This window comes from Trachemys scripta, chromosome 1 (genome assembly GCF_013100865.1).
Source record: "Trachemys scripta elegans isolate TJP31775 chromosome 1, CAS_Tse_1.0, whole genome shotgun sequence".
In the NCBI taxonomy this organism is placed as follows: Eukaryota; Metazoa; Chordata; order Testudines; family Emydidae; genus Trachemys; species Trachemys scripta.
In genome coordinates, this window is record NC_048298.1 from 19,208,647 (window position 1) to 19,222,607 (window position 13,961).

Consider the following 13,961-nt stretch of genomic DNA (forward strand, 5'->3'; position numbering starts at 1 on the left):
TTATGCATCACTTCTCTACATTTTCATCAAAAGATTTGTTGCCTGCAATAGAAATCAATGTTGCAAAGATCGCACTCCTTGTGCAATTTGTAAGGAAGAGCGCTCAAATCTTTTCTAAAGGAAGCTATTAGGATAGTGAAAAGCTGAACATTAAGGAGAGTTCCAAATGTGAAAGTAATGCACTTCCTATCTACTTAATTATCTATATTTAGAGCTCTGTGTAGGATTTTATAAGGTCTCCCATTATTTTTATTGTTATTTATTTATTTATTTGTACTGTGGTAGCACCTAGGAACACCAGGCATGAGCCAGGACCCCATTGTGCTAGGTGCTGTACAAACACAGAAACAAGATGGTCCCTTCCCCAAAGAGCTTACAATCTAAGTAAATCATTGTGGAGCTAAGTATCTTCCATGAGAGGTAAAGACAAGAATCTCAGACTTATAATCAGGATTTTTTAGAGAGTTGCTGTGGGAAAGTGAAATAGGTTATGCTTTTAATGATGCTCCTTTATGTTTTATGTGAGTTCCACAGTCTTGATCCAGATCCTGAGAAAATTGTGTGTCTTTTAGACCCTTCCTCTATTTGTTAGCCACTTTAGTTTGGATGTAAATTATTGTCCTTAAGGGAAGAGGAATAAATATAGTAGGAGGTCAAACTTTTACTGAGGGGACCTGGCCAGAAATCCCATAGATGGGTTAAACATAAGCTAGTTCATGCCAATAAGGTACATATTAAACACATAATGTTTCACAGAGGAAAAGCAATCCAATATGCATTATTGTTTTATAAATGTACTTAAAAATTAAGTAAAATGGATCTTGGCATTCAAATTAAGAAGATTAAGTAATTAAAAACCTCTCTTTTTCTGTAAATCATATCAAAAGTATATATTCCCTATATAATAATCATTCCTACATGTTCATAACTGTACTGAGATCTGTTAGATCACAGTATTATAACTTATTCAATTTGGAGCTCCCTTCTACTTTTGATTTACGACATAAGCAGTCAGACTACAATCTTGATCCATCACATTTGCAAAAGTTTCATGATGGCTTAAATGTTTCAAAGTGCCTAGGTCTTCCTTTTGGTAGTAGATAAAATCTTCTGCTTAAAGGTTTTTGTATAGCACATTTGATGTACTTCAAAAATGATGTAGGAGTCTCTTTGATATCCTGTAATGCAGATTCCCTCACATTTAATACTTTGTCCCATTACCATAGAGAGTGATAGAGCATAACATCAGAGCCTGGCATTACAAGAGCTCCCCATCACAATAATGACAACCTTCCCTAGGAAGTGTGACAGCATTACAAAGCACCAGTTCTTCTATGGAAAAAGAAATGTAACAAAAGAATTTGAATGATGATGCGGAGAAGGGAGTTAGCATTTTGAGCCATGAATGGGTTATGTCCTGTACAAGTCTGTTTCTTTTCTAAACATGATGCACGATCATGTTGCAGTTCAGATTACATGCTGGATACTAGGCATCTGGCTACAAAATGTCCTTCAGGAACAATTTTCTTTGCCTCTTAAAGAAGAATAGGCTGCCTTTCTAAGTCCTTAGGGTTCCTAACTCCCTCTGAAGCAGCAGTGAGTTGCTTTTCCTTCTGCCAAATTAATCTTTAAAAATGCCCTGATTCAGCAAGATACTTAATCATGTGCCTCACTTTAAGCATGCGGTCAGTCCCACCGAGTGACATTTCAATCAACTGACTTAACAAAACCCTACTTGAATATTTAAATTGAAATGTGTGCTTAAGTGTTTTGCTGAATTGGAGCATAAAGAATGAATAAGGATCATTTTAAAAGGCTGTAAAATTGTTAAAGCTTAACAGAGGAATTTGCAATTTTCCATATAGTGTATGTGTATTTTTGCAAATACACATTATGGAGCCCCAGTGACTTCTTGGTTAAAAGGTGTAAATAGCTTTGCATTATAAGTTCAGTTTGGAAAACCGCAGAGCCCCTGCTTTCAGCCTAAAGTTTATCAGATGGTGTTTGCTGACAGAAGATACATTTTCTTTTTACCCAATATTTGTGATAAATCAGCTGTGGCATTTTTGAGTTTCTAAGTTTTGAAAAATAAGGCTGCATCCACCCTAGAATATCTTGTATCTGTTTTCCAGCAGCAGTGTAGTCCAGTTAACCAATGATACCAGTCTTGTCAGCTCTAGTATAGACAGACTTCAGCCTTTTTAACCACCATCTCATGAAAACCTGCCCTGAGCTATCGACAAGTAACATTCATCCCTTTGCTAAGGGCCAGGACAAGCCTGCAGGGGCGGCTCTATGTATTTTGCTGCCCCAAGCACGGCAGTCAGGCAGCCTTCGGTGGCATGCCTGTGGCAGGTCCGCTGGTAACGTGGATTCGGCGGCATGCCTGCGGGAGATCCACTGGTCCCGTGCCTTCGGCGTACCCACCGCCGAAGCCGCCGGACCGGTGGACCTCCCGCAGGCATGCCGCCGAAGGTAGCCTGACTGCTGCTCTCACGGCGACCGGCAGTCTGCCCCCCGTGGCTTGCCGCCCCAGGCACGTGCTTGGTGCGCTGGTGCCTGGAGCCGCCCCTGCAAGCCCGTGAACTGACAGAAGCTGGGATTGAATGACAGGGGATGGATCTCTCAATAATTGCCTCTTTCTGCTCATTCCCTCTGAAGCATCTAGCACTGGACACTGTTGAAGACAGGATACTGGGCTAGATGGACCATTGGTCTGCCCAGTATGGCTGTTCTTATGTTCTTATGAACAATTTAAGCCCTGTTGTGAAGGCTTAAATGGGATTTAAATGATGCATAGGCCATGAATTAAGAAGTGAATTTTAGTCAATAGTGTCTTTGAGTATTTTTTTCAAAGGTTGAGTGGCTAATTTTAGGAGTTGTTTGCTATTAATATTTGCAACTTGGACAATTCAGTTGGGACTTGGAACAGTTTACAAACTCACATGTCTAGTATAGTTTAGCAGCTGTCACCTGAATTGCTCAGATTAAAGGAGTTTGTAAGGTCTTGAGTAGCAATGGTTAGAAATTTTTTACTGAAATGTTTTTTTGTCAGAAAGTGTAATTTTGAAAAAAAGCAAAGTTTTTCCATGAAATTTTTTCCCTGGATTTTTTTCTTTATTTTCCATTGGGAAAAATCTAAATGAAATATTTCAGGTAAGTTTGACCTGAATCAAAATACTTCCATTTGTTGAGCTGACCTGAAACATTTTGTTTTCAGTCAGTTCAACATTAAACCGCATCTGCCGATGGTGCCGTGGTGCCTCCTGGGAATTGTAGTGCAGGTGCTTCATATCCTGTTCTCTCCTATGGGCTAGGCTCCTTGGCTGGACTACATTTCCCTTGATGCACTCCTCCCTCCCTCTGACTGAGCTGTGTGGGGCATTGTGGGAGTCCCATCACTGCAGTGCATCATGGGAGCTGTAGTCAGCACAGGGGGGATGTTAGGAGGAGTCTGGTAAGAAAAGCAGATTTATGACAGTTGGACCAGGACTCTGGTGAGGAAAGCCTGTACATATCTCTGTTGGGGAGTACAGATAGGTAGGAGAATCGGAACTTACAAATTCTCCTGGTTGGGGAAGAGGGTTTTGTGGCCTTGTGGAGGGGACAGAGCACATTGCCATAGATATGACATGGTCCATTTAAAAATAGATTCATCCCTACGTATCTCGGGTGTATCCACATGGCGAGTTAGTCCTCCAAGTCTGCTTAGTGGGTCAACCTCTACCAGGTATTAGATCTTACTCAGAAGCTGTAATGCCTTTAGCTCTTCCACTGCCCTTTAATCACTTCTCTGAGAGAAGGAAGTTAGTGCAACAAGGAGCATCAGTAACTCCCATGCACATTTCTGCTAGGAATCTACTGGTTTTTTTTGTGGGGACCATGCCTCAAAGAGAATAAGCTCCCCATTCTCTGCCATCCATATGGATTTTGACACGTGTGCGTTACTCTCCCACTTCTTCATGTCATGTCTGCTTCATAACCGTCTTCCAGCCCCTTTGTTCCCATCTTCACCGTGCAGCATAGGGAAGCAGAGTTCTACATAATGAGGCACTATGGCCGTGGATTAAATTCAATGTAAGCAAATTCAAGGCCGATGCACATTGAAAGGAAAACTTCATAATAGTTTGTACTCACTCATGGATTCTGAAATAGCTGCAACATTTAAAGATAAAGACCTAGGAGTCAAGATAGACAGTGTATGCACTGGCAATCCAAAGATCAAGTAAGAGATTAGGCTGCATTAAGAATGCAGAAAACAATATAGAAAATATGATTATGTCTTTATATAAATTGATGGTTTGTCCCTAGCCTGAATATTTCATTTACTTTTGGTAACCTCATTTCAAAAAGAGCACTGCAGAAATAAAAAAGGCCAAACAGGGCACTGAAAGCAACTAGAGACAAGGAGATTCTTCAAAAAAGATTAGGATTCATTTCACTGTCCGTGTAAACATGTGTAACCCTACAGAAATCAGTGGCGTTAGACCCACTTATGTCATTAGCAAATTTGGCCTCAGACTGTTTAGCGTGTAAAGAAGATAAGAGGAGACATATTAGGAGATAGCATAGGAGTATAACATTAAAAAATAGTTGAGAAGCCCATTTATTATCATAAAAAATACCTAGCCAGATCTCAGAACCCTTTACAAAGGAGGCATCATTACCCACATGTTACATATGGGGAAACTGAGGCACGGACAGGCGAAGTAAATTGCCTGTGTTCATCTAGTAATCCAGTGAGAGAGCTGAGCCTAGAACTCAGGTCTCCAGAGTCATATTTAACAGTCTGATTTAACTAGTCTCCTAATAAAATTACAAGGAGAAACTTGATGAAATGTGTAGACAATAAACTTACAAATTCCTGTTAAAGAATGTTTTATGTAACGTAGAATTAATTTTGTAATTGTCCCCCAGGGCAATGAGTCCAATCGCTTTGTAAGAGTCTAAAAAGGATTAGACACAGACCAGATGCGTGGCAGTAGTCTCTGCTGATGCACTAGCCATAGGAGAAAAATTACCAGGGTCACCAATTCTCAATACTCTCCTAACGCACAACCATTTGGGGGCAGGAAGGTGTGTTTCTCCATGGCACTTATTCATGTGACATTAATGTGGCAGGAGAGGGTGGGGTATTCCTCCAAACACTGTGTACAAGCCAGCGTCAAAAAAGAATTCCTATGTTCCTATTAGAGATTGCCCTTAACTACAACATTTGGATATAGGGTTTGGGTTCATCTCCAGTTCCTGCAGAATTTTACGATATTTATTGGTTGAATACATTGGGCCAGTTTGTGCCTATCCCTTGTGCAGAGGTGGCGGAAGAGCACAAAGAGGTTTTTCCTTCATCCCCTCCCTAGGTGAGTCACCCTGAGCGAGGTCCAGCAGCAATTACAGTCCTTACTAGAGCTGGGTGGGGAAATGTAGTTCTGTTTTTTTGGAGGATTTTGATATTTCAAAATTTGGTTTCATTCCGATTCAAGATTTTCTGCAAAAGGGAGCAAAGCCCTGGCTCCAGGGCAGTCTGCCTGGTGGGCTGACTGGGTACCAGGGATCTTAGGAGCTCAGGTTACCAAGGAGCCAGGATCTTGGCTCCCTGCCAGATGTGCTGCTGAGGATCTGGGTGTGACTCGTGAGAGTTGGCAGGAAACAAGGCAGGGTTTAGTCAGAATCCTGTCTGTTCCCACTGAAATTGAACCGTTTCTGCAGAACCTTTTGATTTTGACAAATTGCAAATTCCAGCAAAACAGTATCGCATCTGAATTTTTCCAACCAGCGCTAATTCCTACACACAAGGAGACTAGGGAACTGCTCCCATTTAGTGCACCCAGGGAGGAAAGGACACCGCACTACCCTTAGGCGTGGTTCAACATACGCACAACCCAGAGCTCCAGCCCCTGCTCTAGGTCTCATCTTGAACTGTTGCTTTTCAATGCATTGACAAATTCTTTGATCCTTTGAGGACTGCAGTAGCCATGAGACGTATTTTACAGCATGACCTGGCAGGTTGCAATTCACATCTGCATGTTAGAAGGAGGTCAGTCAGGGCGGGGGGGGGAGCTGCTGCAGGGCTCCCCACAGCTCACCTCTGCTACGCCCCCTCCCCGAGCATGCCATCGCTGCTCCACTTCTCCCACCTCCCAGGTTTGTGGCACCAATCAGCTGTTTGGTGCTGCAAGCCTGGGAGGGGAGGAGAATTAGAGCTGGGGCGGCGTGCTCGGGGAGGAGGCGGAGCAGAGGTGAGCTGGGGTGGGGAGCTGCCACACGGCTCCCTGGGGGGAGCTGCCACGGGGGGGCACCTCAGGGCAGGGGGGGAGCTGCCGGGGGGGGGCGCCTCAGGGCGGAGCGGGGGGCGGGGAGCTGCTGCAGGGCTGGGGCGGAGGGGCGCAAGGTGGAAGTTTCGCCTAGGGCACGAAACTTCCTTGCACCGGCCCTGTGAAACAGGATATCAAACAAATGGTGAAATTGATCTTAAACTGAAGAAACATAATTATCTAAGGACTCTTTTGTCCTTGTCAGCAATTCATGGACCTCAAAAAAAGAGAATAAATAGGAAGAGGCCGGGATATACAGAGATTTGAAGAAGGGGACCAGAAGCTTAAATTTGATGTGATAGTAGATGGGGAGCCAGTGAAAGGATTCAAAGAGGGGAGTGACATGAACAAGTTGATGGGCAAGGATGATGATACTTAAGAATCAATGAATGAACTATAAACAGAAGCTGATTTGGAAGTGTATCATCCACTTGAAAATTCACTCACTTTCATCCTCTCCTCCGTGATCATCCAAGAAATTATGAGAAAATAATTGGCTTTGACTTAAAGTAGGTTAATCCGTGCATTTCTACAGAAATACAGCTGTGTCATCTCTGCAAAGTCAATTAGGCCTGGTCTACACCTAAAAATTAGATTGACACAGCTACCTCACTCATCAGAGCTGGGAAAAATTTCACACCCTGTGTGACATAGTTAGGTCAACCTATCCCCTACTGTAGACACAGCTAGGTGGATGGAAGAATTTTTCCATCGATCTAGCTACCACCTTTTGGAGAGATGGATTAACTATCTTTGCCTCTTCTTTTCATGTCAGAAGCATCTACAGTACAGCGGCACAGCTGCAGCACCATAGCTCCGCTGCTGTAGTGTAGATTTACCCTTAATCTCTGTGCTCCAGTTCCCTCTCTGTAAAATGAGAATCATGCTACATTCTTTCCCTCCTGAATGTTGTCTGTCTTATCTGTTTAGACTGTAAACAATTTGGGGCTGAGACTGTTTCGTGCTCAGTGTTTGTACGATACCTAGCATAAAGATCTCCAGTGAGGTCACTGGGTGCCAATAAAAATAAATTATAAATTAATAACTGGAGTCAGAAGAAAAGTGGCTTTCTAAGGTAAATGGTAGATAGAGCAGTGTGAACAGAGCTTTGTAAAAATGTTACCACTGAAAGACTATTAGGTTTAATCTATGTGTCTCTATATATTTTTTCATCTGGCAGCCCACTGAAGCCACAAAGTCCACATCCCATCCAATCACTGGAGAAATTCAGGTAAATACATACAACATTTATTGCAGCTAAATGTGTTTAGGTTTAGAATGAGTTTTCAGAAGGGAACTTGTGCTGTGTGATTCTGAGGTAATTTGGACCCCTTGAAATGTCACTATAGCCAATGGAATGACGTGGGGTTTAATCAGTGCCAGATTTGGACCTCTGACGTTATTATCAGTGTGTGCAATACAAAATCAATCGACAGTGGCATGGGAATTCCTTCTGCTCTCAAAAGGGCTACAAAATAAATGGAACGTGATTCCAATCTGTAATCCTTGGACACTCGCTGTGATTCACTTCAGAAGATCTGACACTGAATAATATAGAAGCAAAGTTATGGATTTTCCAAGATGCAGTTCAATTTTTTCCATGCAGTGCCGAGTAGCTGAATATATCTGATTGGAATTGACCTCAGTGGTGGTTTAAAAATAAAAAGTTCACTAAACTCTGGAAATGAAAGTTTGGGGGGCATAGAAAATGCTGCTGATGGGATTGCCTCCCAGTTCCATGTGAGCTCTTATTTCAGGGTCACCTTACTCAAATGCGCGTCTCACTGACTTCAAAGTGCAGGTGGGCCCCCACAGAGTGGGTAAGCTCCCAACCTCATGGCTGGAAGCCCTTTCTGCTGCTGCTAGGGAGCTGGGGAAAGCAGCTGGTAGCACCTTTCCTTCTCTGTCTTCATCTGTCTCCTTAGTCCACTTCCTACAGTGGCTCGGAGAGCCAGGTGTCTGTGGTTTAAAGCAGGACATCCTAGGGGAATAGCTGGCTCTGGCAGCCTCTTTTGTTAACTGTTAGCAGATATGGTATAAGGAGCAGAGACACCGATAGTTTGTGGATACAGGCCAGCTCTACCAGAGGTGCAGAGTGAAGAAAATGACAGCACCACCAGAGACATGGGGGAATGAAGAATGGAGCCAAGAGAGTCTTGTAGAGTCAAGAGAAGATGACACAAGTTAGGATGGACATTTAGGGTGTGTGGGGAAAAGCCCATTTCAAATTATGGGGAAGGTGCACTTTGAACCTGTGTGAGTGAATATTGGCTACTCCCCTGACTGATTGGGAACAATCCTGTACTGCCAACGGGATAGACTGAGATGGCTTATGGTTGTGAGTGCATAAGACTGACTGATGGAGCCCACACCACCATGCTGGTTGTAGACTTTGTACCTGAGATCTCTAGTGTAAGAGCTAAAGCTGTTGGCCAGGTCATTCTCCTTTTTTGTGGAGACACGAACAATCATTTTAGCAGGAAGCAAAAACTGTTTCTGTGCTCCCAATTCACTGAAAGATTAAATCATCTGTTGAAATGAGCCACTTGTCAGGTAGATGTGAATAGGTGTTGCTGCATTTAATAGACATTTATGCAAAGGAGTTCAGGGGGAAATTGAATTCTTTAGTAAGCAAAGGAAAAAATAATCCTCAAGTATTTTAATGCCCTCTCTAGCTTCAAATCAACTATGACAAGCACCTTGGCAATCTTATCATCCACATTCTTCAAGCAAGAAACCTTGCTCCACGAGACAACAATGGCTATTCTGACCCTTTCGTTAAAGTCTATCTACTTCCAGGGAGAGGGTAAGTGGAGAGGAAATTTCAGCTTGAACTCTGTTGCTTTTCATTTGTCTTTGATGCCAGTCCTGAATAACAGAACTTAGATTAAAGCTTCAGAAAAGTTGTTTAGTATCAAGCAGCACTGAACATCTCTTTATTTTTTTAACAAGACACTGCAAATAAAGGGCCCAATTCTATTTCCTGTGAAATCCATGTGAGTTTTGTCATTGATTTCAATGGGATCCGAAGCAGGCCTGTAGATGTAATCTTTATTTTGAATTTTTATAGAATAGAAGTCACACACATGCACAGATTATGTTAAAATAACATTGTGGTCTGGTGAAACCTGCCAGATCCATGGAGTTCATAGTTCTCCTTAGGAATCTGTCTTTAACTCAGTAGCTCTGCCTGTTTTTTCTGTTTTTTCTGTGTTTGGGAGATTGTAATGAAGGACACTGCAAGGTGAGACTAGGGTGGAATTTCATCTATAGCTCACATTTTTTTTCTAGTTTTTGTGAATTTAAACCAAGATTTGCCATGTTTATTCCACATACAATAATTTCTCTATGATTGGTTTTAAAGGTACGGTGTAAATTTAAAAAGGAGAGCTATTAGACAGAAAACATCCCTTTCAGGGAGCATATGAGAGTTAAAATATTTGATAGGTTGGTATGTGGTGTTCCCCACTGAAGTGTTTGTGTAGTGTTTTATAATTTTTTTCACAGATCAGAAGGACTCCTTTGAACCATTAGTATAATGGCAAATCTATAATCAGGCTCCTTTCAAATGCATACTGCTGCCTGATAGACTATAATAACTTCGGTTTTAGGTCCTGATCTTGCAAGCAGTTACACATGTGCATAATAAGCAGTCCCACTGACTTAAATAGTGGAACTGCATAAATTTAAACACATGCATACGAACGTGCAGGAACAGGGCCTTATTTTGCAGTGGCACAATCTGCAGGGACCTGGGTGTGAGCAATCAATCTAATGATTAGAGTCAGGAGCCTGGAACCAAAGCCAGAGTCAGAATGAGGTTCTGAGACAAAGATCAGAACCAGAGTTTGGTTCCAAGCCAAAGGTCAGAGACAGGAGTCAAGGCAGAAATCCAAGCTGTAGTCAGCATTAGGGCGTAGGATCACAGACCTGGAGCGAGGCAGGAAAACAGGAACTGGGAATAGATGGGGGTCTGAATTAACGAGAGCATGAATGAATAAGAAAGGAGAGCTCAGGAGTCACGTAAGCAGGCAGGGTATGTAGTAACAGCCAATCAAGGATTCACCTAGCTGCTCAGACACCTTCCTGTGCCTCTTTCTAGTTTATGTAGTGCATCCCAGCCAATCAGTAAGGCTAGACATCTCCCCCAATCAGGAGTTTTGTGGGTGGGGTCTTAGGTGAGCTATTTCTTCACTAACCCTCTTCTCAACTGGTTCAGGTGAGCTGCCAATGTCTTACAACTCACAGGCTCGGGTTTGAGACCTGTAATCTTTCATACAATCCTGTAAACTGTCATGCATGTGAATAATCCCATTGGCCCTAACAGAGTCTTAGGCCTTGACTACATTAGTTAAAAACATAGTTAAAAACCTTTGTACTTAGAAGAGGCAAAAGCTGTTGGAGAATATTCGTTTCAGAGGCGTTATGCTCCTCTGGTATAGCTAGGTTTATTTTTTAAATCAATCCTTGATCGGCCATTGTCCCATCAAGTGGGTTCATGCCTTCCAGCTGCTTGTAAATTAAATTTTAAAATTAACTATTTTATATAAATGACTTTTTCCAGCAAAGCAGCACCACAGTCAGCTCTTGAGTGTGTGCACTAGTATTTTAAACCAGTAGTTCCTTAAGAGTCTTAGAATGTGACGTACTGCACGGATTTGGCAACCACATAATACATTACTTTAAGAACTTAAATTCTCTTGGACATAATTGATGGCAATCACTCCAGAGGATCTGTGACAATCATTCAGGCTATCAATCTGCTGTCTCAAGCAATCCGTAGGTACGGATTGATGGCCCAATTCTGCAAACTTTTACTTGCCTATGTTAAAATAATCCATATAGACGTTAATGGACAGATGGACTTTAATAGGCCCCAGCTCTGCAAGCACATATGGACGGAGTTAGCTTCACACATGTAAGCTATTCCCATGAGCAGTCCCATTCATTTCAATGACTCAAACTTGCAAACATTTATACAGATGAACAAGTAACTGATATAACCATTACATTTATTTATATATATTTTAAAAATATATATTTTCTTTGCACAATACCCATCGGCATTAGTCCATATGATGGAATATTGGCCTGCACTTTAAAAGTGAACCTATTTTTGAGCTATGCCATAGTAGCATGATGCCTCTGAAATGAGTACTTTCCCGTTGGTTTTGGCCTCCTATAATTTTTATATATATATAAAATGTGATCATGGAACGAGATCTTTGTGGTCAAGTTTTCAAATTGCCTCCCTAATTGCAACCATATAATTTATGGACACATCCACTAAACTCCAGAATGGCTTAATGGAAGCAAACTATGTAAATATGTGCAGATATGCTGAATTGTGCAGACAAATATTTTTTTTGCACCTACAAATGGATTTGCTGGCAATTTTGGTCAGTGTAGCTAATGAGGCTGTTTTGAAAATTTCACACTTATTACCCAAATGTTCAGCTTAGGATGAATTTCTGAACTATGGTCCCAATTCAGCCAGGTACTTAACCACATGTATAGCTAAAAGCATATGAATTGTGCCATTGAAATCATGGCTGATTCAGGCTATAAAGGGCTCAATCTTGCTCCCAGAGAAATTGGCCATGAAACTCCCATTGAAATCAGTAGGTCCAAAATGGCTAAAAAAGACAATTTATGATGGATACATAGTAAGTCCTTACGTATTGTGACATCTGCAGTTCCATTTTATGTAAAAACTGAGTTTTAATTACTTGTACCTATTGTCATATGAAATGTTGTGTGTGGGCGGAGGTAGAAGGGGGAGGGGAGCTATGGCCCTGATTTTGTAGAAATAAGACTTTAAGTTAGACATAGGTTCAAGCTACAAAGTCTGACTTGAATTCAAATCCAGATCCAAATGGTGACAAAGTTCTGGGGCATTTAAATTTCTGTTCTGGTTTGGGCCCATTTCTAGTTCAAACTATGATTAATCTTATCATTCACAATGGGACACATTGCTTTGGGGATTCTTTGTACATACCACTGACAATTAAAGTGGAGAGATGCTCAGTAAGTTTATTACTTTTATCTGAATACAAATGCATTCACTGATTGCTGATACGTGTCTTTCCTTTGATCTAGTTCAATCCACATCAAAATTTGTATTCTTGTTACAATACAATGTCTGTTTCCTGTGATTCTGAAACTAGAAATTGCTCATTTATTATTTACATGTTCTCTTTTTCGTTTCTGTCTATTCCCATTTTCTCTCATGCTGCTTCCTCTACTTTCCCATCTCTTTTTATTACACTGTCTCCTCACTGGGTCCATGCAGACAAGTCATGGTTGTCCAGAATGCAAGGTAGAGTGACTTATCTTTCAATTTTATTCTTTGAAGCATGTGTGCATCAAGCTGTGATTATCTTATGCATGTACCTTTAGATTTTCCTTGAGTTCTGTTGACCTATAAATCGAGGAACCAAAACTGGCTTTGCTGTTCACTGTCTAATGAAGCTGATTTCCAGGAGGGAAAGAAATTGGGGGAAAAATTGTTGTGGTTCCTGATGCAGTAACGTTTTAGGATTGAACTCCGTAGTCCTTAATTATGTAAAACTTCCAATGAAGTGAATGGGAATTTTGTTCAATCAAGTACTGCGTAAATTGGTCCTTACTCTTGATGCTTGTGATTAACTGTGAACTTATCACATAATTTTCAGCAGAGGTTACTGCTGAGAAACAATCAGAGATGCTGGCATTATTTGGAAGTGACCTGTCAATTCAGAGGAAAATGGCGTATTTGTCCAAAAAAACCCTTGTTTTGACTAAAAATTTCTGACCAGCTCCAACCCAGAGTACCACCAGATACAATTCAGCCCTCTAGCCTCACATTTACTTAAAGAGGAAAATTTAAGCAGGCCAATAGATGGCTTTTTAATGAATAAATTCTGCTCTGCCTAAAATCACTGTTATTTCATAATGAATATAATTATATAATTCATGTATTCAGATGTTAATTTTTACATATAAGAGTTGTATAATACTTTCTTTATTCTATAAGTAATGTATTGTGTTACTGCATATAGCAGCAGGGTATAAAAGGGGAAATCCAGAGAAATGATAAAGAAAAGGAAGAGACTCTGTTTGTGCTCTTTCCACATATGGCATGTCCTATGAGTCTGAAGTATAAACTCCGTTGGGAGTAGACTAGTTTTAATGAAGGTGTTGTATCAAAACATCACCATCTGTTAATCACAGGCAAAGGGAAAAGTGGGAATCTAGTGGGACAGATCCAACGTATTTGCCAGGTCTTTCTTTTTAAAATTGTACAGTCCTTCAAGTGGCATTCTGCTTTGTGTGGCTTTTCTAGATTTAGTCAGTGTTGTTGTTTTTTTTTTTTTTTAATCTAGTTCTGTGCAACAGACTCAGTCCCTTTTGCAATAGCACTTCAGGCCAGATTCTGCTGTCACAGATATAAAATTGGAGTAACTCAGGGTCAGCCTTAGGGAAAACGATTCCCTGGATGAACTTATATTTTGGCGCCCCTGGTACAGGCACCCACCCATGACCCCCGGCCCTCACCGGCTCCCCTTATTACCCCTGCCCCCCCCCCCACACGGGGTCTCCAGGCTCCCCACCCTCATTGCGCCCAGGCCCCACTGCCTCCCCCCCAGTGCTTAATTTATAGTGAGA

General features: G+C 41.5%; 1 protein-coding gene across 3 annotated transcripts in view; it reads left to right on the forward strand.

The window, feature by feature from the left end:
• The window catches only part of PCLO (piccolo presynaptic cytomatrix protein), a 504,664-nt gene that overhangs the window by 402,437 nt on the left and 88,266 nt on the right, over positions 1-13,961 (forward strand). For all 3 annotated transcript variants that reach the window (XM_034765561.1, XM_034765570.1, XM_034765579.1), the window contains exons 14-16: positions 7,495-7,545; positions 8,990-9,120; positions 12,607-12,633. In XM_034765561.1, coding sequence (XP_034621452.1) covers positions 7,495-7,545; positions 8,990-9,120; positions 12,607-12,633 — 209 coding nt within the window. The remainder of the gene's footprint in view (positions 1-7,494; positions 7,546-8,989; positions 9,121-12,606; positions 12,634-13,961) is intronic.